This window comes from Neopelma chrysocephalum, unplaced genomic scaffold (genome assembly GCF_003984885.1).
Source record: "Neopelma chrysocephalum unplaced genomic scaffold, ASM398488v2 Primary Assembly neopelma1_25, whole genome shotgun sequence".
In the NCBI taxonomy this organism is placed as follows: Eukaryota; Metazoa; Chordata; class Aves; order Passeriformes; family Pipridae; genus Neopelma; species Neopelma chrysocephalum.
The window spans coordinates 36018872-36046331 of NW_020897694.1; the positions used below are offsets into that span (position 1 = coordinate 36018872).

Here is a 27460-nt window from a genome sequence, read left to right on the forward strand (position 1 = left end):
AGTAAATGTTTGAACTTTTATAACATTTTGTTTTTCAAATCACTGTATTCCCAGTAGCACAGCAAAAATCATTTGCTTTAATGCAATTGCTAATAATGATGATATCAACAGAAACCTCTGTTTGTTCATGTGTTAAGCTCATTGAATAAAGAAGCTTATCATTTATCTGTGTAGAAGCTTTTAATTAGTTTTCTGAATTTACTCCAGAGATTAATGGGTAGATGATATTCAATATATGCTTTATTGTTTTAATTTCTTTATTGAGATATCTGAATTTGTATGCTCTTCCCTCTTTGATCCTTTCTCTCTCTCTCTCTCTCTCTCTCTCTCTCTCTGTTAGTAACTGTAAAATATTTGGCTGCAAACAGACTCATAAAAAAAATTCCACTAGGCCATTGCATCTGGTCAGTGGTGGGTGATTTATAACATAGGACACAGCGGCAAAATCCACTCTATCAGGGATTATAAACTGTACTCAGAAAACACCATTTATACTGGTGTCTCTTGCTGGCACTTTTCAAGATTTCCAGTAGTCATTTGGGGAGATGCCTTTTCCTGCTCAGATGGGATTAATAGTTTGTGAACTCAGGCATATCTTTTTTATTGAGATTTCTTTTGACCTTTTCCCCCAGCTGCCACCTTTTCCCCTGGCCCTAGCCATCAACCACTGTTGGCCACCACAGCATGGCTCCTGCCACCCCTCAGTCTCCTGCTCACCCATGGACTGCTCTACTATGACAGAGCCATCCTGTACAACTGCCTGGTCTCCTCCATCTAACAGGTCTCTGTTTCATGTGGGTCTCATCCTCTGCCTATTCGCAAGGTCACATGGTCTTGTTGAAGTCCACATGGGGACCTAGAATGGATGAAGCTAAGCCCTTGAGCTGTTTAGGGAAAGAACTTTAAATCTGTACTTCCAAGGGAGCAGTGGTGTCAGTGACTTCCCTGATGGCAGCCAATATCCACAGGCAACTGCCATTCTGGTGCAGGGACTGTGCCCTCTTGTTGCCAAGAAGGGAAACTGAGCCCAAGCTGCAGCATTTATCTTTGCTCTTCCTAATTTCCTGTGTCTTGGGAGAAGGTGCACCTTCAAAGTGCAGTAAAAGGGAATGGAAACCATAAGTAAACAGTGTGTCATTTTTATTAAAAATAGTGCCCTGTGTAAATGTAAAGTTCAACATTATGGTTTTGTTGGCCCAGTAGGAGAAGGATTAAAAATGCTCATTAATGGGATTTAAAAGTAGGAGTTCAGTTATATTAGCTACAAAAATATAATTGTCATAATTAAGATTGCAAAGCACTAACGAAGCTCTTTAATAATTATCCTTTTTCCTTAGAGATTCATTTTGTAAAACCTGATTTGAATTTTACATCACGCTGGAGGAACTTTGTCATTGTAAAAATGGGAACCACTGGTAGCATGGAGGGGCTGAGAACAGCAGTACTTTGCACATCGGTGGGGATCTGCCAGCACCACAGCTGGGACATGGCTCACTCTGAGACAGGAGGGACTCAAGGGCATGAACATTCGAGATGGCGCAAAATACAGGTGCAGCCTTGGTCTGATGCTGTCTGAACTCTTGGCAGGTTTATGGACTCAGACACGAAACTAGGAGGCGGCAACTGGAGAGTATTCGTCCCCGAAGTGTCATGCAACCAGGCAGGTTGGGTGTCTCTAGCCTTACTTTGTCTTTAGCCTTAGTGATGTCCAGGCAGACCCTGATCTGACTGCAGCCTCCTGCCTTGTTCTGGTCAGAAACACCTTAAAACTCCATAGGCTACATTACCTGCAAGGGAGACAGAAAGCCATACAGAGCAATAGTCTGTAGGGTTACAGGCTTGCAGGGTCCCTTCTGAGAAGAGAGAGACAGCAAGTTCTCAAAATTAAATGACAACAAATTGTCCATTTAAAAATATCTCCCCCAAACAGCTTTTCATGATTCATCTCCCCAGATGATTAAATATTTAGTTCTGCTGACAGCGATATGATAGTTACTATAGAGCGGAAAATTTAGTGCAATGTGTGAGTTATAAGCAGATATGTTATCAAGCTGTTAACACAAAAGTGATGGGATTATTGGTGTTGATATCTGTATTTATTTCTGTAATATTGTATAGGGATTTTTTTCCTGTACAGCAGCAGATTTAGGCCACAGCTTTGTTTCTTGCTCAGGGCAGGGAAGTTGTTGCTTCTTGCAGTCTCTCTGCAGGGACATTTTCTCCCATGACTCCCATCTCCAGCCCCCATCGATGGCAGAGTAGCTGAGCACGCATGGGTGTCACCATGCTGCGATGGTCATGAGGATGAGGAAGGCCAAGGAGAGCACTCACTGCCTGGCTCAAGTTGTGATCTGCTCCTTGGAGCTTGGCACTCCAGTTCTTGCTTGTTAAAGAAGCAAACAAATCCCACACAGTCAGGGAGAAGGCAAGGACTCTGAGAGAGGACAGTCCTTCACCCTAAGTCCTGTTTAATGGAGAGGGAGATGCCACATCAGGATAGGAGCCTAAAACTAGAAGGAAATTGCGCTTCATGTTTAGTTTCTGCTTTCCTGCTGAAATCTTCACAGAGACATGTAGCCTCTTATTTCAGCATCTTATGCATGGAGGGGATGATCACAGCTGATGTAAAATTGTGACAGTTAATTGACTTGTATTGTCAAAAATTTAGAATTTCTTTCTGGAGCAAAATTTTCTGCTGTTAGCAAAATTACTCCCAGACCCAGAGCTTTTAAAAGAAGAGTAATTTGGTTATTTGAGAGCCAAGCATAAACACTTAACAAACAAACAAGTGGGGGGAATGAGACCAACCTATGTCAGCTCCTGGACATCTTGCTTTACATTCCAGTGTGACCACAGCCTGTTTAATTGTATGGAAAGAATTTAAATGATCTTGTCAAGACTATTGCTGCCAGAAAACAAAGAGAACAACTGACAACAGTCCCATTGAAAAAGACTGATTTTCTGCTTGTGTTGATGATTCCCAGGTAGTTCATGCCAAACAAAATAACAATCCTGTGTTTTTGACAAATAAATCTTTATAGTATTTTACTTGCATATTCTGCCAGTTTTCCTGTATCAGCTGAACATTTGACCATCAGAAGATCATAGGTCAGATGTTATATTATTCTACTTATTTGCAGAAGCAAATTAACAGATTCTTACAGCTGAGAATACTTTATAACTGAGACCCTTTTCAAAGGAAGATTTCGGAGCTAATATTTGCAAAATAATCTGTGCAGCTCTACCTCCACATTTAGACCTGGATTTTGCAAAGATACACATACATGAGGGACTTTTTATAGCAGCATAGAGTTAAGCACATGGTAAAGTCTTTGTAGATTCAGGACTTTTGATACTATGAGGATTAAAGTTTTATAAATACCTAAAACAGATTAAGAACATGAGAAGTAGAGAGAGAAGAAAAACAGGTTTAACAGTCAAGGGCTGTTCTGATGAGAGGCATTTTTCTTCCTTTTTTTTTTTTGCTAATTCTGTCATAAAGTGAGTATTTTTTAAAATCAATATCTGTAAGTGGCGTGACAAACACCTGACATCCAGACAAAATTAAGATATGTGTCTCACATTCTTTTTTCCTAGAGAGCAAGTTCATAAAGTAGGAGGGATGTCAGTGTAGGGGAGACAGTGCACAAGCTATTTCTAGCATAGAGACGGAAAGCGTAACAAAGTAGATTTCAAGAACATATATCATTCAGGGACACTGATTTGTTTAGGATGTTTCCAGTGATAGCCAGCTCAGTAGATCTAGAATCACAGTACAGTTCAGGTTGGAAAGGACTTCAGAGGTTTCTAGTCCAACCTCCTGCTCAAAGCTGGGCCAGCTTTGAGGTTAGACCAGGCTGCTCGGGGTTTGCCAAGTCAGGGCATGAAAGCCTGCAAGGATGGGGATGGCACAGCCCCTCCAGGCAGCCTGCTCCACTGCCTTGCTGTCCTCATGGAGGAAAGTTTCTCCCTCTTCTTTAAACATATGGCCATTATTTCTGACTCTCCCATCCTGTACCACCATGAGAAGTCCGGCTCTGGTTCCTCATTGACCCCTTTTAGGCAATGAGGGGACCATTAGGTGTCCCCAAAGCCATTTCTTGTCCAAACTAAGCCATCCCAGCTTCACCAACCCCTTGGCACAAGGCAGGTTCTCCAGCCTCCACCACACTGCAGAGCTTTCTCCTGTTAATCTATCTCTTCTGTCCTAGAAAGCCCCAAACCAGTCACATTACCCTACATGTGGTATAACAAGTGCTGAGTGAAGGAACGTAATCCCTTCCCTTGATCAGGGTCTGTTCCTCTCCATGCAGCCAGGGTTCTGTTGGCCATCCTTGTCACCAAGGCACACCACTGGCTCACGTACAGCATGCTGCTTGCTGCCTGTCAGGACTCCCAGGGCCTTCCTTGCTCCCTGGTCAGTCCATCCCTAGCGCATATCAGAGTGCAAGGCTCTTCATTCCCAGGTGCAGGACTTGGCAGTTGTCCCCATTGAATTTCATGAGGATTCATGTCTGTCCTTTACTTCAGCCTCTTAGTCTCCCCCATGATGACAGCCTTGCCTTTGAGCATGAAGCCAGGGTGAATGATATCCACTGCTCTCTCCCCATCCACAGATCCTGTCATTTCATCATAGCAGGCGACTGGTTACTTTTGGTAAATCCATGCTGGCTGTTTCTGATCACCTTCTCCTCCTTGTGCCCAGACATGTGCTCTAGCAGGACTCGCTCCATGATTTGTTAGGGACTAAAGTGAGGCTGGCTGGCCTCTTGCTCCCCACATCACCCTTATGGCCTTTTCTGAAGGCCAGAATTTGCTTTTCTCTAGGCATCAGGGACCTCCCCCATCTCCACAACCTCTCAAAGATGAGAGAGATCAGCCTTGCAAGGACACCAGCAAGTCCCCCAGGACTCAAAGAGGCAGGTAGTCAATCCCCATTGATTTGTGTGGGTCAACCTCCCTCAAGCTTCCTGAGTTGATCCTCACCTGTTGCTGCTGCTTCTGCTCCTCCCTGCCCCTGCCTCCAACACTGAGGTCTGGGAGACCTTGCTGGTGAAGACTGCTGCAAAGAAGGCATCAGTACCTCAGCCTTCTCTGTTTTTCTGTCACTAATTTACCTCCCCACACATCCCCAGTACTTCAGCAGTCCCACACTGTCCTTATTCAACCTTTTCCTACTGATGTAGCAGCAGAAGCTCTTCTCGTTGCCCTTGACGTGCCTTGCAGGCGTCAACTTTAGGTGAGCTTTGGCTTTCCTGCCACCATTTCTACATACCCTGTGAAGTCAATACAGAAAGACAATACCTCCGCCAGGTGATTTACCATCCCTTGCCGCTTTGCTCATGCATAAGCTTTGACAAATGTTTGGCTGTGCACAAGCTAGTAATAACTAAGCATTTAGCTGCCCTGTGCCTCAGTTTTGTTGACAAATGTCAGGTGCTGTCATGCAGGGATGCAGGGGTCTGAGCCACCTCGTGCACTCCATGACAAGCCCAGATGCTTCATCTCCATGGCTCTTACAGAAGGTGAGAGGGCTGCCAGCAGACCACGGCAGTCACATCCTCCCTCCTCTGTTCATCACATGCAGAGATGTTACCAAACTGACCTACTTTCCCCATCCGCCCACGGAAGGCTAATCCTGTTTAGCATTGCTGGAAGGGGACGGGCACACGGAGAAGGGCTCTGAGTTATACAGATGGCAGTCTTTGCTGATTAATGTTAGTTTAATTTGTTTGCCTTTCTGTTTCCAGCCGTGAGAGGGGAGAGCAGAGCAGCGGTTGAACACGAGGATTCACTTAACCTGTTCACTGAAGTCTGAATAGCTTTAGTCATTCAGTAGTAATAGTAGCAATAAGGAAGATAATGAGCATTCATATACTGATCTTCATCAGAGATCCCAAGCACTGTACAGACTTTACATGTTGCTCACAAGAGAGATAAAAAGAGGCCTCTCACTTAGCCTGGTTGCTCTCCAGTATGGTGCTGCCAACGTCAGCCGTCTCACTCCTCCCTTAAACCGATGTGAACTACAGCACTTCTACACAGGGATTGCAGGCTGCACATCCCAAAATTCAGCCAGCACCAGGGGGAAGCTGAGGGGGAAAGCTGTCTAATAGCACAGGCCATAGGTACGAGGTTTCTGACATGCAGAAAATAATACCTCTTCCCACTAAACAGAAATACTGTAAAGAATAAAACCAGAATGTGCTCTGAGCCTGTACTTCTATTCATCATAATCTCGTAATACTCAGCTCCATTACCTGTGAGCATCTTCCTGTCATCCCCAGTTTGGAAGAATGGAGCATTAATTTATGTCAAATTCCATTATTTTCATTGTCTGCATGTGGATTATTTTTAATGTCTGTTTTGCTTTAAGCCTGTTACTATCTAAAGATTCATTGTACACGTATGTACATATGTAAAACATGGAGCAGTCCATAAGGTTCATGAAGTCCAATATTTTCTCAAAAAGTTTTCTTCTTTTCTTTTTGGGAAGCCTCTAAACAACCTCTTCCTCAGTGTAAACAAAATGTAGTAACCTATTAAATGCAGGAAGACTATACTACACACTGTCAGGCCAGAATAGGTAAGTCTAAAGGTATATAGGTAGCTCTAAAGCTGAACACTTACAATGCTACTGAATTTTTCCTTTACTCCTAAACCCAGTAATTCCCATAACAATCTCAGCATTACATGACCCATGGTAACTTCAGACTGTCATTTCCCCACTGAAAAGTCACATAACTTTCTGAAATAACAAAGTTTATCATCAGGAAAGTGATTTTTCACTATCTTTTCTGAAGTTTTCTTAAGGCTACTCTGTTTACATTTTGATAAATTATTTTTATTGATATGGGTGGGAATGCGCTGTACTATGGACTCCAGCATGTTCTTGTAACAGTTAGTAGGTTTAGATCTGAAAAAAAAAGAATGGAGGGGTGCAGTTCAGTTTGATATGTCTATGAATCTGTTGATTTGTTCTGATTTGTGTTTATACAAATTCTTCTGCTGTGTGTTCATGCCACAGCCTTCATGGTGGGATATCCAAGTGCTTCATCCACGTCACAGAAACTTGGAACAAGGCATTTAAAATGGTCAGCTAGTCACTTCTTGCCTGTCACCTTATGACCTTTCCTGCTGCTTCCCATTTGCTAATCTTTCTCTTTGCCTCCCAACAAGGCTTGGAAGGGAAATACTTTACTTGCTAGCGTGGTTCATTTCAGAGCTCTGCTTAGCTGAGACAAAGCAGGTAGAGCTGCTAGCTGCAGAGGTGCTTCCCAGCGTGGAACACCCATGGGACACCACCACTGACCGACCACGGTGCCCATCAGACCTTGTTCATCGTGCCAGGCTGGGGACCTGGCAGTGGTGCCAGCACGGCGACCAAGCCACACTGTCCCCTATGCTACTGTGTATCCAGAAACTGTGCCCCTGGCTCATGTCCAGAGACCGTACTCCCTTTTGGTGCCTTCTTACTATGTCTGGGAACCTATTCACTATACACAGGATGCCATGCATGGCTGCATCTGGCCTTTAACTCCTGAACCCCACCAAACATACCCATGTGTCTCCTTTATAATGATGAGCTCTTCACTGGCCTCATTCCTCGCCTTCGAAGAGGGGACAGGAGTAGCTCCCTGTTGAGGCAGCACAGAAGCAACACTGAGCAGAGATGGGCCCTGGCAGCTGAGCAATGTGTCTGGAAGGTACGGGAGCATGTCTTCCCTACACTCTGTTGCTCTTTTCCTTCAGCTTTTAAAAGGGTGACAGTTGTTGCGAAGGTCAGAAGGTAATTCAAGGTGTTTCATGCCAGTTTTTCGTCCCAATTTTCCATACAACCCTTGCCCATCCTCTGTCTTTGAGAGGGTTGTTCTCCAAGAGCAATATTATCGTCTTCACTTAGGATGGTTGTATTGTACCAGCATCCTAAGTGGTCTAAGGGTGAGGTCTAAGGTCTAAAGCTCAGGTACATTTGTAGTGGGTGGGAAGCAGCAGCAGGGTATGGTGGGAACCCCCCCTCTCCCTAGGGCTGAGCGTACCCTGTACAGGACAAGTGGTTGAATACCCAAGCAGGCCGATGGTGTGATGGAGGCAAACACCCCACCCTGCCAGAGAGGGAAGGGGACAAAAAGCCTATTTTTTTGTTTGGGCTGCCTAACATAAGGGCCAGAGGAGCACAAGCACTGTGATTTCTCACCAGGCTTCCCCAGGCACATCCCAGGACCTCTGAAAGAAATTTACATCTCTGATTTAATTCAGCTGAGTTAAACAACTACGATTAAAAATTCTCATTAAATATCAGGCTGATTTGTAGGAACTATTAGTTGGCCTTGTGGCAAGTTAGTGGGAAATCAACAGCTGATTACTTACATTTGAGTGTGTATAGCATATCCTTATGAGCAGTAGGACAGAAAGGAGAGAAACCAACCTCACCAGCACAGAAGAATAGTAGTTTAGCTCACTAAAATAAATGTTTCTAGCACAGGATAAGGTGATCAGTGCTAGATGAATTTTTATAGTGCAAGCCCTGTGTTCACCGGGAATAGACTGTATCAAAATAAACATGTGCAACCTTTCTTCTGAAGCAGGCTGGTGCTCTGCCTGAACTACTTCTTTCCCAAGCAACTATTCATTGTATGAATGAATGTGGTGGGGATGTTTGTGCTATAATTCTCCTTCTAATAACTAAGCCAGGGGTACATGTCCAGAATGCCACTCTTCCCCACTTGTAGATATGCATCTTTCTGTATGTTTGTCTGAGTACTCCCCTGATGGGAGTATGTGAGCTTTCTCCTCCTTTTTCCAGGTGGTTTCCATCTTTTTGAGCTATCATCACTCCTTGATGATAACGATGATACAATGAAGCTCCAATATAACTGTCACTGTTAAATATTCTGTCAGCAGGAGTTGCATCATGTGATGTTGTTACCCATAGGTTTACAAATTGTCTTTGTTAGCATGAAAGGATTCTTCAAATTTTGAGAAATCCTTGGGCCACTTGTTTTTTTATGTCACCTCTCTGAAGGGGAGCTGTGGCATAGAGCCATGGTGTTTACTGCCTGCCTCCATCATTGCCGTGAGCTGGAATTTCCTCCTAAACCAGGCACTGACAGGGATGAGACAGTAGATTTCTGGTTTGCAATTAGGGACCTTCCCAGCTGAGGGACTAGGAGGATAACATAAAGCAAGCAGATTCCACTAAGTACATATTTAAGCTCTATTCCATGGGTTTCTCCATCAAGGTGTAAGCCAGCATCTGGTGGGGCTCAGGAGAGGGATGGCAATATCAGTTCGCAACACTAGTATACTCTGATGTATCTATTTTATTGAGAACAGTTTTAATCTCGTATGGTACATATGTACTGGCAAACCCTGTTAGCAATGCTTATGATGCTCTTGAAATTTTGCCATGTGAGCAAACAGAAGCAAAATGACAATTAGAAATTGTCTCACACTAGCAACAGCACAGCAGGTCCAGAATTTCATGTCAGTCAGTGAGAAACCTTGTTTAATGGAAGCTGGCCATGAGTTGCTTTACAGATCTAGCCAAATCCTTGGCAGAACAGACCACTTAGATCTGTTGCTCTCTCTCAAGAGAAGAGGCTTCCTGGCAGTGTAATTTCTTGATGGTTTACAGGGTACAGCTGTAGGAAGACCCTTTCCATTAGGTACATTGTGCTTCTCCTAAACAGCCGGAGCTGAGCAACACTGATGCTGACTGCCTCATCCGCTCCCATCCTTCCTCACAGCCACTCAGGGCTCTTGTCCCCATATTTATGCTTTCTGTTGGGAAACCAGAGGAGGCCGCAATGCAGCAGAGGAAGACCTTTAGGGATTCAGGGAGAGCAAGTTCTTTTGCTGGCACTGCCCATTTTGCTTGTAATACCCTAGATTCAACAGGGGTGCATGCTACAGGGCATTTTGTGCTGTGCTGTGAGGGTGGTGAGGCACTGAAACAGGTTGCCCTGGCAGTGTTCAAGGCCAGATTGGTAAGGCCTTGAGCAACCTGGTCTAGTGGGAGGTGTACCCCCCCACCCTGTTGGAACTAGGGGATCTTTAAGGTCCCTTCCTTTAAAGAAGGGATTGTAACATTCTATGATTCTATGATTTTGAGCGAAGGTTTAGCAATGAAAGACTGCAAAATCCTAAATGCTAACCCTTGCCATGTTAACGATGCCTTCTGTATTCTTGAATAGTGTGTGTGAACATTTTGGTTGCAATAAGCAATCAAATAACAACAAAACTGAATATTGTCGCTACATTTTAGCCTGAATTAGTTGAAAACACACTTGTTGGGATAGCAGTCATTACGGAACTGAACAAATAAGCACCTAAAGTATTTGTTAAATACTGATAAATAAAATTTAGCTGGGCCTATAAATTTTCCTGTTCCAAAATATGGATTATGATATGGCTGACTTGGCTGTTTTGCAAGTCCAAATAAATAGCTGGAAAAAAAAAAATCTAAAAACTACGTGGTATTATTTGTTATTTTGTTCTGTATAATAGCATTCAGCAACTTAAATTTGCCAGTTATTACTAAAAAACCCAGTCCTTTGGCCTTCATATTTCCTCTTTATGCTTGTCCATCAATGAGCTGAATGCCGTGAAGTAGTAGCTTTATCCTCCAATCAGTGACCCCCAGCTTTAATTCCTCATAACTCATTTGATAAAAAGTTACAGGGTAATTTTGTTTTCTTAGCTAACTCTTGAGTAACGACCAGGCAGAATATTGCTTTAAGAGATCTAGTAGCAGAAGGAAGGAATTTATCCCTTGTTCTTGCTGTCAATAAGTTTTCACTCCTGTTTCTTCATAAAATGTTCTTTAAACAGGCAAATTTATCTGTGACTCATATGTGGAAAATAACATGGGCTTAAATAAAGCCAAGCAATTAACTTCCCTCCTCCCCCCTCCAATTTTGTTCATGTCTTACGTGTTGAGGACTCATTAAATGAGAAACACTGATTGCTGAAAAGGAGTGTTATCATTGCCTGTTATTGTGCCGCTGCTTTGAAAATGACGCTTTGACAATATCCAGGGTTTGTACCAGCATTTTGCTGCTGTTACAGAAAATATTTTTGTGGGATGCAGCACCATGTGGCTTTTGTACCCAGCATGGGTGCCATGAGAGGCTGCAGCAGCACAGAGCTTCTTTCTCAACCTGAAGTGGTTACAGCTGAAGCATGCCTTTTTTTTATAAGGCCATGGAGCAAAGGAAGGTGGGCAGTGTACTGAGGGCAGTGTTTCTGAGGCACTCAGCCTTTAGCAGGACCACTCTTGTATTTTTCCCTTTGCCTTGCCTACACAAATTTACTTAATTTACCATTTTTTACTCTGTGGCTTTATGGACATACCTTGTGCTCAGAGTACTTTCTCTTTGCAGCTCAAACTGGTGGAGCAATTGGACTACAAAACTGACCGCAGGTCACCACATTCTGGTGGGATTTATGAGGAGACTCTGAATTTTGGGTGTAATTCAGTAGAGTTACTACCATCCCTTTTGGCTTTGGGAAAGGGCCCGCAGAGGAGGACGAAGAGCTTCCCAGTAAGAAGATCTGCCTTGGGAATCAAAGGCATCAGTGATGCTGACTCTTGCACTGGAGATTGTTTTGGGGGGAATATGGGAACACTGAAAATGCCTTTTCAATTTGGACAGGCCCCAGGGTTCATTCAGCCTACAGGTTTGCAGAGAGTTACCTCCATATGAAAAAATCCCAAAGAAGTGGCTGGTTTTGTAGTGTGCTGGTGCACTGTGTGGTGCCTGGGAGCCTTGATCCCTGACTAAAGCCCCTAAGGCTAGTGTAATGCTCAGGAATAACATTACCCACAATGGATGTTTCCTAAAATCAGGGACTGTGGCATAAAGCACTGCTGACACATTTATCTGACCTGGATATCATCACTCTGTTATTAAAATGAAATAGAGCAACTGTGAGATTAACCTGCAAGTAGAGCTAACAAAATGACAATTCATAATGATTCTCACATTCCTTCAACAGAAAAAACTGCTTAGACAATCTAATGGATGAAGATGAAAAAGACAGAGCAAAGAGGTGAGCACCTTTCTTTTATAATTCTCTGTGATGAGCTTTATACTATTTGTTGCTGCAGAAGCTGTTTTATCCATAATCAATTAATCAGAGAGAGAGAGAGTAAAATACAGTCAAGCACAACTTGAAAAACTGCCATCTCGCAGACTCCTACTTTTGGCTGCCCTGTAAGAAGAAAATAATGTAGCAGTGTTTCCTGTGGAAAATTTAAAAAAGCCAAGGCATTGATCGTTTTCTTCACATTACTGCGAAACATCAGAACTGAAGCACCAACAACGTACTCCTGCCTCTATAATACATCATCTGAACTTTCCAAGTGTACAAAACTGTGTTGGTTTTTTTTAAAATACATTTTGCAAAAGAAAAAGAACTAAAAGAGTGGGGGTTTTTTTCCTATTAGAATGGTCCTTTATTCATCAGTGCCTATCTCACAGTAATGAAAACACCCAGAAGTTACCTTCAGAGCAGAGAAAGACCATGAAAAGTCGGCCCTAAACTGGCACAAACCTATATTCACACGTATCCTGCACTCAGTCAAGTCCTGGTTGGCGGGAATTTGTTGTAAACCCGTTGTGGGGAGAGAAAAGGGATGTTTCAAGGCAGAAGACCTGTGGCAATAAAACTCTTAATAACTGTCAGAGCTGACTGACATCTGCAGAAAAGCGGTTTGGAAGCATTCAAGGTTATCGGTGCCGCAGCCTGCAGTTTAATTACTTTAGAGAGGGCCGTGGGTTGCCCACATTTTTCCCCTTGGTTCCCTCTGATGAGAGTATTTCCAGTCCAGGCACAAGCAGTTGATCCAGTTTCATCTCTTTTGATTCCTTCTCCGCTTCTTTCCCTCCCTGCAGCTTTTTCTCACCAATATAGGTCAGCACGGGCTGCAGCCAAGCTCAGCTGTTCCCCTTTGCTCCCATTTGGAGAGGGTGCAGAAGGGAGCCTACCTTGCAGCACCGCTTCACCTGCTTAAGGCCTGATTATCTTCAAGATATTTGTGTGTTAATTGTTTAATAAAAAAAAAATGCATATAAACAAGTGAATATATGAAAAAAATAGGATAACACGTATCCTCACTATCAGTGATTGTCATCACCATCTGGTATGGTTTTCATGCTGTTTGTTCCCAGAGGGAAATTTTTGTCATACCTTGGGGCAGGCCTCTCTCAGGGCGCATAAAACAAATGATAACTTTGAAAATGAAGAAAGGAAATTGCTACTTTAAATTGTAATTTAAGTACATTTAGCTTTTTAGAAATAAAGCTAGATTTGAAATGAAGTTTGAAATCATGAGAGGCTTCATGAAGGTCTAAAGTTAATACATTATACTAGAACCATTCAGATTCATTTAGAAGCTACAGGTTTTCTTTCAAAGCTTTAAAGAAAGTCAAACTCTGGAGAAGCCATTTGATGAGCATTTTGCTGCCATGTATTGAAAACTGAGGACTCCCACCTGTCCCATGCCATGGGAGAAATGCTTTCTTTGTTTTCTTCTATTCGGTGTAAGGGCTGGGTGTCTCAGTGCTGAGAAACACGAGAGAGGATAAAAAAAAGCCAAGAAAATTGTTCTCACCTTTCCTTTTCTCAGTTAAAAGTAGGTGAGACTGGAAATTTCTGAATCTTATGTCTATGGGGGTGGACTCAAGCCAGGAGCTGGGTTTCTCAGGTTAGAAATACACAGACACACCATTTATATCTGCTGCAATGTATTAGGCACATACGGTTTGTATTATACAGACATGAAAAGAGGATCCATCCTCTCCTGAGAAGAGGCACTTGCACTCCCATCCCTGTGCCAACTGTTTAGTATTTGGCGAAGATATATAGCTCTTCCTTTAGGACACTGGTTAAATTGAGCCCCATTCTGCATCATCTGACTCCCGAAGGCAGAGCTCCACTCCAAAGACCTGAGAACTAAAATATGGATATGATGGACCACACTTGGGAGCACTGAAGACCTATGTGAGGTCTTCTGAGCTTCTGGAGATCAGAAAGTGTAATTTCATTTTCAGTTCTTTGATGCTAGATGAGGTTTATTTTATTTTATGGATTTATTAATTCTAAACAAAAAGCGTGCTTTTGCACTTTTTTCTCTATTTGCTTTTCTTTCGGTTTGCTTTAATAGTAAATAATTTTAAATACTTTTTTTGCAATTCAGTTGAATTCCAAATTCCAACCAAAACCAGCTTGAAGTGAACCATGAGAAAGTGCTTAATCATGAAGACTACCACCTGCCATTTTCCACTGAAATAAAAAGTAAATTTAAGAATCTGAATGAAGGTATGTGGTACAGTTACTTGCATTAATGCATAGATAACATACTACACTGGACAGTAAAAAGAAATACAAAATTTAATGTACAGTCACATTTCATTGTAAATCAGCAAAATGTAGTGGCTCCTAGTCAGTCGTATCAGTCTCTCTTTAAGAGAACAAGTAGCAAATATGTAAGAAAACAAAAATGGCTGTTCATAACACATGTTAAATTGGTGATTTTGATCATTCTGAATTCAGGCTGTCCTGTATTGCCTTTAGCTGTATTACTGAAAGTCCTGATTTTATTCATACTGTGGCTCCTTCTTCCTCTTGAATATGCTGTAATCTTTTTGGAGTAGCAAGGAAGAAGGAAACTGGGACAAATAGTATGAAATTAAGACAGAGGTTGTTTGAGCGTACTGTAATTGTATGCCCTAGCAGTGAAGTAAGCAAGTCTAGGAAATAATCTTCAAAGGGAAGTGATGAAAATGGTCTTATTTAATACATTTATAACTATACTAAACAAAATATTTTCAACTGTGCAGGGATGGTTTTTATCTTTTTTTTCCCAATTTTTATAATTTTTTTTCTCTTCAAAATTTTACTGTAATCATCGATTCAGATCTTAGTACAGTTATTTCCACTAGAAAAGTTTTTATATTTCCTTTGTGAATAAAATGTCAAGTCTTAAAAATAGATACTTTATATTTCTGTCAAGGCATTTTTTATTTTTTTTTAAAGCACCACTTTTCCTATCGACAGTTGGTGGTTTATTTTATTTTCAGGGAAATCTGGACTCTTTAAGCTTAAAATGAACTGAGGATTGAATTATGAGGAAGTAAAGTGTTGGTATGCTTAACGTCCCCTTGAACTGTAGAGAAATAGGATAAGACTGGAGGTTTTCACATCTTGTTCTGACAGCCTTTTGCACCGTAATAAGAACAGGCTGAAATCAGTCAGGCAGTATCCACCCAATCTCTTGTGTTCAAAGCTGTAAAATAATCAAGTGTTGGCTTCTATCCAGTGTATCTCCGAGTGTGTTCAGGGTTGAGAGCAAGACAAACAAAAATTACCCTTCTGTCAGTAGTAACATCCAGAAGCCTCTGTAGTGATTTCTCTGCAGAAAATGTTTATTACCATTCTGGTCCTTGGAGGCGATGTAGATGCTGGGCTAAATTCTGCTCTGATTTTCAGCAGTGTGCATCCAGAGCTGCTTATGAGGCACAGCAGAGTTAGCTGGGACCAAGAAATTCAGAGAACCAGCCTCTTGGCTTTTCTTTCCTGTCTACATGTAACCAGATTTTTAGATCTTTACGTAATCGACAAGGCAAATCTTGTCTGCTTGAGGACCTTTCAGAAAAACAAACAAACCTTCTGGGTTATATTTATTTCTATTTTCCCATGGCCAGAGAAGTACAGGTGATAACCTCCAAGTCAAACTATTGTGGTATTCATGGGAACAATTCAGAAAACACTTGTTTGTGTATAGAGTGACAGGTAATTAAAAAAAAACCTAAGTGTACATGCTGAAAAGATTATCAACGGCCTTAATGACAGTATCATGATGGTGTCAAAACACCCCAAATGAAATCAGATCCTTTTTTCCTGTGAGCTCTTCAAATGCAGCAGTAGAAGCAGGCTCTCTTTGAGGAGTCTGTAAGCTAAACAGACAAGACTGGTGAAGAAAGCTGTAGAGTCTTTGTTTTACACCTAAAGACTCAGGGCACCATGATATTAAGTGATTTTCCTAGTGGCACACAGGGATTAAGAGCAAGCACTTCTGGCACTTCTGAGACCCCAGGTCTGGGAAGACATCCTAGCCTCAGCTCTGGTCCTTGCTGGGATGAGCCATGCTGATGCCCTCTGTCCTGCTTACCCATGTGACCTTGGAAAGGAGAATGAACAAGGTGGCAAATGAACTAGATGGGAGCTGCAGCAACTTCTGTTCAGGTCCTTGATCTTAATGACTGGAAGACAACAACTTGATTCTTCTCTGTCAGCCTGGAGGTAGGCAGACCACTTGTGACCAAAGCGGGAGGTCCCTCTAGGTGAATCCAGCTCCAGTGCAACAGCTGCAGGACTGGGGTCCCTCTCTTCAGTTAAGACTGCACAGATGGCTATGATCCAGTCCCCAGTCTTCTTTATGAACAAGTTTACTGTTGTCACAGTATTCCTATTTCTTCTCATTCTGAGTGCCTATTCAGAGGCTGCATGAACTTTCAAGATCCTACATATATCTAGGAGATGTGCAGAGCTCCTTCAACTACAGGCTCAATGCTAATCTGGCAGGCTCAACTAGAGTGTCCAGAGGCAGCACAGAAGGGCGAGCAGAGCCTCCATCTCCCCAATGGATACCAAAGGTGGCTCAAAGGAGGTGGGAACTTCTGTTTCCTACTTTCCTCTGCAATTTTGCTGGAATCCAGTGTCAGTCTTCACATGCTGAGGGATGCAGCAAGCTGATTTCTTTGTGTCTACATTACAAAGAGCAGGTACATGATCATTCTTCCTCTTGGTCTGCTCATCCTTTTTTTTTCTTTTCCCCTGTCTACAGGGCTTCACGTAACAAGTCTGAGAAGAAGAGGCGCGATCAGTTCAATGTTCTCATCAAAGAGCTCAGCTCCATGCTTCCAGGCAACACTCGCAAAATGGACAAAACTACTGTGCTGGAAAAAGTCATTGGCTTTCTGCAGAAACACAATGGTAAGATTTACTGCAGCTCTTCATGCATTTGCCAGACAATTACTATAATATCCTGTTTCCTTCAGTGATTATCAGAATGGCTTGAGGGACCTAAAAGTGCCAACATAAGGTGTTTGGGTTTTTTTCTGTCACATCAAGAAAGATAATTTGTAAACACTGTGCTGCCCAAATCCATCTTCTTGTTTGCTCTTTAGTTGATGATTCTCAACCTGGTAGCGAAGGGGGCGAATGGCAGGCACCAAGGGGAAGAGGGTAGCAGTGCCCTGCAGCACATATGAAGAAGAGAGATGCTTTGAACAACAGAGATTTGGGGCCAGAGGGAAGATTCCCTTCCTTGAAATTTGCAATATTCTGAGCAGAAGAACAAAGCATTCACCCCAGCTTCTCTGCAGACAAATGCAGGGAAGCAATCTGTTCAGCACCCCTGCTCCTCAGTGGACTGTGTAGGACTCAATTTTCCACATTGAGCAGAAAACTCAGAACAGAAAGCACCTCAGTTTTTGAAGTTGACTTCAGCAAATTGCATCCACAGACAGCTGATGTGCTTCACCCTGTTTGCACAAGCATAAGCTACACCACATTTGCACAGCACCCAGTTGCAGTAGTAAAGCTCAGCCTCGGAAAGCCAGGAGTTTATTTTTTAAATTGCTCCAGCATTGACAGGTCCCTTAGAAATGTACCTTCACAGAGGGCAGAGGAGATTTCTGACCTTGCTAATCTAGTCTGTTTGGTCCATTTTCTACTCAGTGAGAGGAATGTGCACTGTGGCCTTCTAGATGCATGGACATCCACCAGCAGCAGTCAGTTGAAACACTTCTCCCTTATAAATCAGAGCACTGGTTTAAAATGGGGCTCTCTTGCTCTGCCCCTGTGAGGAAGAGTCTTCAGTGTTTGACTGTGAGGAATGGCCTGGGCCCCACAAAGCAGAAAGGGGTCTCACGAGCTGATGCACCACATCACCTGGCTCACCTTTGCTCATGCAGCACCACCCTCCTGCACTCCCTGGAGAACTCCGGCTGAAACAGAAAACACTATAAAAAATCCTATAATCATGACTCCCAACATAATGGAGTCACAAATGTCAATGTTACCGAGGAAATAATTATAATTATTCTGTTGTTAGAGTGCAGTTTGTCCTTAAATGAATTTTTGCCACAGATAAGATAGAATTGTTTTGAGGTTGGAAAAGACCTTTAAGACCGTTGAGTCCAACCATTAACCTGTAGTTTTATACAGGAAGGGACGACTAGGACAAAATTTAATAATTGTATATAATTTTTTTTAAAATGACAGTAATAATATATCTTTTCTTTTTAGCTGCCCAAGGCAGAGTAAAGGAGAATGTGCATATGTTCAAATATAAAGCCAAGCAAATCACACAAGGTTTGAATAAGTGTAGATAGATGTAGCTGATGGCCCAAATAATTTACTCCAAAAGGCACTTTTTCTTGAAGAACAACTAGGTAAAAGAAAGCTAACAGTCACAAATCCTTCCACAGCAATTGGGTCAAAATGTGACTGTTTTTTGTGCACTTGCTAAAAAAAGCAAATGTTATCTATTTTTAAACCAGATTAGTAGTCACACAATATAATACAAAGCACCAGCATTTAAAAATGTTGATTATCTTCCATGTACTTTGGATCTGGTTTATTCAATCGTATTTCCTTTTCATTTAGTGGGCTAAACCAAGATTTTAGTCATAATGGAGGAGGAGGTCAATTTTCAGATTTTTCACTTCATAAACAGTCTCCTTCTTCATAATCCACAGAATCTCCCAAATCTCAAGTAATTCTTCCAACAGTCGCCGTTTCATGTACATTAGCTTTTCCAAGCTACAGATCTGCTGAAAGTATCCTATATACTGAAACTATCTAATAAAAATCTGATGCACTCTTTTTCCTTAGTCTGGTTTTCAAACCTCTGTGTAAACCCATGGGAACTGTGGAGAGCTGCTGTGCTCCCAGTGACAGCCCCCAGCAGTGCAGAAAGTGAGTCAAAGGAGCTGGTAAAAGCAGGCGGCTGCATCTCCACTAATACAACCTGAACGGAGGTTTTGATTTCTTTCGAGGTGACAAAATGCACAGGCACTCATATAAATGTATTGTCTTTAGTATCATTTATCCATTTGCATTTCTCTGGCCATTTTGCCTATGTGCTCTGAATATGGAGCATTGGGTTTTACATGCTCTGGAAATGTTAATCAGTAGGATTAATTAGCAGGCAGTGCTGAAAGGAGAAGACAGTCTGTGCTCACTGTTCCCTCACTAGTAGAGCTGAGTGAGGAAGCACTCTTAGAGAAGCAGAGTGAGCAGCTAACTAAACGAGCTCTAGTCTCTCTAAATTCTAAGATCTGTCCCCCATAACTCTGTCTTACTAAGGCAGAGCTAACATGAGTGACTGTTTTCCAAAGGAAACAGCTCACCACAGTACGGTCCCCAATTTCAGCGTGAAGTTGTGACTTGTGCCTGCACCCCTTCACGGAAAGCCCTCAGGGAGCAAGCCCTCTGCAGGCTGCTGTGGGGTCAGGATTGACCAACAACAAGGCAAACCACCCTTTGGTGTCTCACAGGCTGACAGCACTGGAGACTCCCTTCAGACAGGATTTGGGACGAGAGGCTGGTGCTCCGTTCCCTCTCCTGGGCTGCCCTGCACAATGGGGCTGGAGGTAGGCACAAGAGGCAGTGGTGGCAGTAGCAACAGTGTAAAGCTGCTGCAAATGCTCACGTTTCTCTCACATTTTGGAAAACAAAGCAAGAGCTCTGCTGTTTGGGGTCATCGCCCTTTGGGGCTCCTCTGAAGAAGTTTTCTTGCTGCTCCCTCTTTGTCACAGAAGCTGTAGGCTGAACCCTCTCCAGAATCCTAATTTTGAAACTGTAAATTGTAAATAGCAATTTGACACGTGCTAATACTTGCCTTGATTTTAATTTCATGCAAAGTGGTTTTATCTTTTGATCAATACTCCAGGAATGCTGCTTGAGGCCAATGGCCTTGTGAATACAGACTCCCACTGAAGTCAGTACAGGTTGACCTGAGTAAAAAATGAGGAAAACATATCAGGATTGGGGCCAGTTTAGGTAGTCATTACTGTCTCCGTATGCAAAACCCCTGCTTGAAAACTGCAATTTTTGAATATAAAGGTGATTTCTTTCTTTTCATAGCAATTCATATTTGGTATTGCAAGATAGAAGTTAATTTAAATTTTAAAGATGTAAATGTTTTATTTGTCTAGAAGTCTCAGCACAGACGGAGATTTCTGAAATTCAGCAGGACTGGAAGCCTTCATTTCTCAGCAATGAAGAATTCACCCAGCTGATGTTGGAGGTGAACATGAATATATACCTTTCCTAATTTTGTCTAGCAGTCATGGAAACACCCATGCATCTAGAATAAACTGTCATCTGCAGTTCCAAAAGAGGAGGTTTCAGGTACTGCTGTATTTGACCATCAAGCAGAGCTATCACCAGGACAAGGGATTAAAGTCCCCACTTGTTGCTCTTCACTCTCAGTGGTGCCATTGCACCGTGCTGCCGCAGCCTGCTAAGCTGTGCAGCAACTCTCAAGAAGTGCAATCCAGGGGAAAGATTCAAATTACAGGTTATATTTTATTTTTACAAGCAGAGGTGAGGTGAAGAGCACGTGGCAGTTTTTCTCCTGTTCTTCGAAGGCATTATTATTACCTAATATTTATGCAAGGCTAGCACCTAAAAAGCAACAGTGCCGCATCCCCCTAGTGCTAGGTGCTGTACTAGCAGATAAAGCTCGACAGCTACTCTTGGTTTGATACAGTTGATACTTCCACTCTGATTTGCAACGCCCTTATCAAACAATTTTTATTCTAACATTTTACAATGATAGTTTTTGAATTATACCATAGGTCCTTTTAATGCTAGCTGGGATTTGAAGGGACATAACTGAATGGCGTTTATGTAGGTTCAAAATGAAATGCAACTGAGCTGCTAAAATGTATTTTTCTCTCTCAGTAACAGCTAGAATCATCTTTTGCGAGGATCTTTTCCTGCACTAAACACATGGAGGTTTCATGGCCCCACGGTGTCCTTTGGGAACAAGCTTCTCTTCCTCCCACAGATGATATGAATATGGGACATGATCCAGGCTCTGGCAGCAGGGAGGGAAGGATGTTGGGAAGCACCTTCACCCACCAAGGGGTGGCATAAAGCTGGGGCACATTGCTGCTCCCAGGGGCTGGAAGTCCCTTGGCCATTGCAGTTTGTTGTGATGAGACTCCCCTGGTCTAGTTTTATAAGGCACTTTGCTCCCCTTGCTCTGACAACCACCCATTCCAATCTCAGTGCACAGGAACTTAACATACATAACTCCTTTAGTCTGCACTGAAATATGTCCCTCAGATAGCAATAAATTGGCAGTTGTTTTGACAGGCTGAGCCTTTGTTGATTCTACTTGTATGCTATGAAATTTTAGATTAAACAATCACTTTTGGTTTCCCAGCTTATAAATCACCTTCTTGCTACTGTGATTTTCCATGCCCTTCAAGATAACATTGGGTATTGGGATCTCCTGTTGTGCCAGATGTTCATCATTCTCTGCTATTTTGTCTTTCTGCTAATCTAATTTTATTAGCATTTGGACAAGACTGCTTGAAGTTTTTCCCATCCTGTTATTAAAAGATGGGAAGGGTTTTTTCCAAGCACTAATTCCAAATAATCAGATCATAATTGACTGCAGTAATACACCAGCTTTCCTGAAAGTGGCTTTTTCTTACCCCATTGAAAAGACTCTCATCAAATTACAGAAGAGTGGGCACTGGGCTCTGTTTGTCCATCTAGGACTATTGCAGCAGTAAAATCTTTGAAGAGGGATATGCCCTCTTAATGTTGGAAGGTCCGGTCATGAGTAAGTGAAAATAGAATTATGTATGCATACACTAAGTTGATTTTACCACAAAATTCTGATATGAGTCACTGTGTATAATTTGCACTGGATATGAAATAAAGTCTTGACTTTTTAAAAACTAACAACCTTCACCATAGTAACATGCACAATCCAGCTGCCATGTAAAATCATTGCTCTCTTCTACAGGTTAACAGCTATCATGCTTTTTTAGAAAACAGCTTGAATGTACCACACTAAAGAAAAACATATTCTCTGTACTTAGATTAACAAAATGAAACTAACTATAGCAGCTGGAGGGTTTTCAGAGATGCTAAACACACACTCTTCTACTGGGGTATAAGTTATTGACTTGCTTTTCAAAGGATTGAAGCACCAGCAGATTCCCATTGACTTAAATAGTTGTGGGTGCTCAGCATTCTCTGGAAAAAGGAACATATGTTTGTGTGTCTATTCAAGGCTTTGTGTTTTCTTTTTTTTTTTTTTAAACAATTAGCATTTTCCAGTGTTCTCAGAATTCTTTCCCTTATTGAAGTCAGCAGGGAGGAGGGGGGAAAGGAAGGATGTGCTGCAGCTTTACAAGACCAACTGCTAGTCTGGCTCGGGGGCAGGCCTGGATTTGCAATATGGTTTTGTAGTGCTGTGGCACCCTGATCAGGCTGTTTGCAGTACACCTGTCTCTGGAGCAGGTATTGCCACTGGAGTACAGTTGAACTATGCTCTGATTCAGTCGTGCTTGCTGCTCAAGTACTGCTGGCAGCACCGACTCCAGAACACCAGGGAACCTGACAGAAAGGCCCCAGACTTGCTCCACTTGAACGATTGGAAGCCTCATCAGTGACTCCTTAATGACAATGGGAGGGTTTTAATATATTCTCTGAGCACCTATTATTGAGTCTTAATTTTTGGAGGTGTCCTCCTCCGAGTGATCTAAAGCTCATCTTGCTTTAGATCACTCTGAGGAGAATCCCTCTCCCAAAATTAAGATAATCTTCCTTTAGATCTCAAAATGTATGTAGATTTAACTTGGGACAACACCGAGCTCAAAACTTAGCAGCTCAGACTAAAGAAAAGCCTAATTTTGAAGGTGAAATTGCTGCTGTACAGAGGGTGGGGATAAGGCTGACATTTCCCTTCAGTCCTAGGAATGAAGGGGCTTACTGCAAGGTGGGACCGAAGTGAGGAAGAAACTCTGCAGAAGGGTGAATTTCTCTTGGAACGAGTAATCTAATACCATGACCTTTAAAATAAATCACTCAATTAAAACTCAGGCTAAGGATTATTTGATCATTTGCATTGCTTTTACTTACATGAAAGCCCAGTAATATACAAAATTACATTAATACAAACCAAGATTTATGGGGTTTGCAGAGAAGTACCATTTTGAGATAGGACTGCATCCTTTCATCGTCCTTTGATATTTACACAGAGCTCAAATGTTCATTTTAATAACTTCCAAGGGATTCAGTCGTAGTCATTTTGCATTATTAAAATGTGTGATTAATTTAAAAACTGAGACATGAAATGTTCCTGTGAGCCCTTTGTTACTTCAGTAGTAGGTTTTACTAGACTACAAAGAATCTTGTAAAAGTTAAATCAGACTGTAAAATCAGAGAATTACTGTTCTGCAACTTGAGATAACATTCCTACAACTTGATAACAATATGGTGCTGAAGTGAAATTGTTTTGATCAACACATGATGAGATGTCTGTTTACACCAGTCATTCCTGTTAAAGCACTCTCCACTTGTCTGTTTTCCTTAGGCATTAGATGGCTTCATTATAGCAGTAACTACAGGTGGAAGCATCATCTATGTGTCTGACAGCATCACACCTCTTCTAGGGCATTTACCGGTGAGTAATTCTGGCATTGTTTTTTGTACTACACATCATAAAATCAGGCCCTGCATTTTTAGAAACAGATGCAAAAAGGTGCTGGGGGTGGAGTTTTCCTGGAAATGTGGTGAGGGAGTTTTTCCCTGTAGCTGCTGCTGTTGCTCAGCTCTACTCTGTGATTCATATCCTTCAGGTTTTTGTTGCTATGAGGCACTTCAGCTTGAATGGAAAAAGCTCTGCAGGAATAATCTGGCCAGGGGAGGGACAGGGTGACCTGGCTGATCTTTTCCATCTCTGATTTCTAAGCTAGGAGAGAATAGCACCAGTGCTGCTGGCAGCCCAGCAAGGAGGTTGTTAAGGGCCTTATTCTGCTCCCAGGGAGGTAAAGGACAAAAACCCCATTGAATTCAGAGTTATCTGGAGGCTGCTGACAAGCTCTCCCTGCAGCTCAGCTGTGCTTTCCCAAGGGGAACACACCCTGCTCCCAGGAGCTGCTGGTGGAGTCAGTGCTGGGTGCATGGTGCACCTGTACATTGGTCAAACTGGTGCTCAGTCCAACATGAGCAACTTGTTTTATCTGTGGGCTGCGGGGTGCTGCTGTGGGAGACACTTGCGTGCACTGGCTTGGGCTGGAGGAGCAGGTGAGAGGGACTGCTCCCTGTTGCTAAGACTGCTCTAGGAGAAATGACATAATAATTATGGATTAATCTTCATGCTCATTTTTATATCCTAGTCTCAAATAAATACATGCCCAGGAGAAAAAAAATAGCTGCCAAATTATTATTGTACTACTCCCTGCCATGTTCTTAAGAAAATTAGAATTTATTCTCGTTTATTTTTTCACCAAATATATGTTACGTTTTCCGCCCAGACAAATGTATTTCACACGCATTACCTTGCTGTAATATGAACAAAAATTACTTTCTTATGAGACAAAAGGAACTTGATGAAAGGCAACAGCTCCTGGTAAATGTAAGAATATTGCTATGCAACAACATGTTGCACTGAATCTATCTATTTCAGTTTTCTTTCATCCTCAACAGTTGAGAAGACCAGTAGTTGACTATTTTCTGACATTTGCCTTCACTTCAAAGGTGGGAAGAGCTCTGTCCTGCATACAGGCTGTGGGGTCTTCATGCACTTACTGATTTCCATGAAATGTCCTTGTCTTTCATCATTTGGTGGTTTCCTTGGTATCCCTTCCAAATACTGATTCTTACAGGAGACGGTAGATCTGCTGTGGGAAAGCATTCCTCTTAGGAAGATGCGTTTCCAACCCTGTGCCTAAAATCTTAAGCCCTGACTGAAAACGGATAGATTCAGGTTCATAATTCCTGAGTTGGACCATCAGAAACTATATCAATTTTCTCTCCCAAAGACATGCCTTGTGTGATAACCTTACACGGCATCCAGCCCAAAATAAGGACATTACTTTTTATTTGCCTAAAAGCAGCACATGGCAGCCCAAGTCAGGAACCAACCTGACAGACTGCAACTGAACAAGCAAGAAAGTTTTCTGCCTACCTCAGGTCGGCAGATTACCATGGCCATGGACAGGTGCCCAGCTGAGGGTGCAGTTAGGTGCACACTGGGTATTTGAATCCTCTGTTGCCCTTTCCATATGTTTTTTTTTTAAGTTTTATAACTGATACGAGTGCTATCTGGAAAAACTATGTCGCTTATTTTGTTTACCTCCAGGATCTATTTGTAAGCTAAATTCAGTCACTGTTTGAGGAACAAAATACCAATTCTTCTCCTCTGTGACAACAGGGAAAAAAATACTCTGCAAATCTTCTGCTTTAAGCAATAAAAAAAAGCAAAACTGGGCAGTATGCAAAGCAGGGCTCTCTGAGGGCCCATATCAAGAAATCTGATGTATTTCCTTTCATTAAAATCATGTAAGTCTCTGATGCTGACAACAAATACATCCAGTTCTCTTTAGTACAGCTTCCATAAGTTCCATGGAGCATTTTCAAACACAAACTTTCCCTGTTGTAATTCTAAATAATTTGTTTCAACAAGATCTGGTATTACTCCTAGTGTCGGTTGAGGTAGAGAGATGTAGCTCACATGGTAAGGTTGACTCTAGTTGAAGTGTACTCTTGGAAATATATTCACAACTCATAGCATTCGCCAGCCAGAGGGTACCCTATGACTCCAAAAATATGCAGTTTCTTGAGAAGGGTCCTCCCTGTCCCTTCTTACCTGGTTTACCAGGACATCCCTGACAGGGTTTCTTCACAAAAGGAATATTCAAGTAATGAGCACATGTAATAAATACTTAATACTGAATCATCTGAAGTGACATACTATCACATCGAGGTAAGTATATAAAGCGTAGCACTCTAATTTTTAAAGTATACTTGATGAATTTCACTACACTAAACAGGAATTCTACACAGAACAGCAGTTATGGATTGAAAGCAGAGGGAAACCAAAGTGCAATCTTACATAAATAAATGATGATGATTAATAACTTGCCAGTCTCATACAGAGCTTACACTTTTTCAGTATGACTATACAGTCTGATATCAGCTGCTCTGATGACACACAAAGCTGTGTCAGTGTGCCAGCTCAGCCTGAGGTGGTCTCAAGTGGGATAGATTTAAGTCAATGTTATTAGAGGGTCACTTTATCTCAGGCTTCCTTTCAGATACACTCTTCTAGTGTTAGGTTAGTCACCATGCTGAGCACAGTGAGACCCTTCTCTTGGCAGCCCTGTGACAGACTCTTTGTCTTCTCCAGCCTGGGCCTTTTGCACAAATCCATTTCCTCTTTCCATTCTCAAATCTCAGCAGCCAGGTTTTGAAGGAATTTCAGGTTCATGCCAGCTGATAGTGGGGCTGGAGACACATGGACATTCAGCCCATGGCTGTCCAGAGGGCTTGTCCCAGTGGCACCATGAATTCCCCCTCTCTGGGGACTAACTGCTGCTGCTGTAAAGTGATGTCCAGACTGGGGTGTCCCCTTCTCCCTGCTCCCACCTGCCAGGATGCAGGAAGTGGGGAGCAAGGCCTGCCACCCCAAGAGCACTTCCCAGGAGCTGAGGAGATACCCCCAGGAGGGGGCTGGATCTAGGACTGACCCAGCTCTTGGGACCGGTGGCTCAAGATGACTCCCAGCCTCACTGCTTCTGCCAGTCAGGGTCTGGCAGGGAGAGAACAAGCTCCAGTGATCCCCAGCAGGCCTGTGCAAGGAGTTGGTGAACAGTATGGGGAGCCAGGTACCTATTTTCCAACTCACTCTCAGGTCTCATCATTTAATGGCATGGACGTACCTGATGCATCTCATGGTCTCTGAGAAACATTAAATATCACTCAGTGCTGAGAATTAATCTGACAACCAGCCCACAGAGAAGTGGCCACTCGGTTTGCCCAGCAGTTTTCCTCATTTTAGACTTTGTCAGGAGTCCCCGGAAATCAGTGGGGAAACTCCCGTTGAATGCCACAGGCGTTGTATCCACCTTGTTGCGCATCTCTGCAAGTGTTGCTTATTGTGATATTTCTGTTTGTCTCAAAAGTTCTTTTCTTTGCAGTGTGATGTCTTGGATCAGAATTTGTTGAATTTCCTCCCAGAACAAGAACATTCAGAAATTTATAAGATGTTATCTTCTTGTATGCTTATGACAGATTCTGCCTCACCGGATTACCTAAAAAGTAAGTTTTATTTTATCTTCTCTAGTATATGAAAAAGCATGGGCAGGATAAAAATTTTCTCTCAGAAAGAATTTTTTATGTGATGTGCAATAAAAAA

At 42.4% G+C, this 27460-nt stretch overlaps 1 protein-coding gene across 2 annotated transcripts in view; it reads left to right on the plus strand.

The window, feature by feature from the left end:
• The window catches only part of LOC113963611 (neuronal PAS domain-containing protein 2-like), an 88105-nt gene that overhangs the window by 38382 nt on the left and 22263 nt on the right, over positions 1-27460 (plus strand). For both annotated transcript variants that reach the window (XM_027674924.1, XM_027674923.1), the window contains exons 2-6: positions 12001-12054; positions 16853-17001; positions 20232-20323; positions 23636-23725; positions 27243-27363. In XM_027674924.1, the coding sequence (XP_027530725.1) occupies positions 12001-12054; positions 16853-17001; positions 20232-20323; positions 23636-23725; positions 27243-27363 (506 nt within the window). The remainder of the gene's footprint in view (positions 1-12000; positions 12055-16852; positions 17002-20231; positions 20324-23635; positions 23726-27242; positions 27364-27460) is intronic.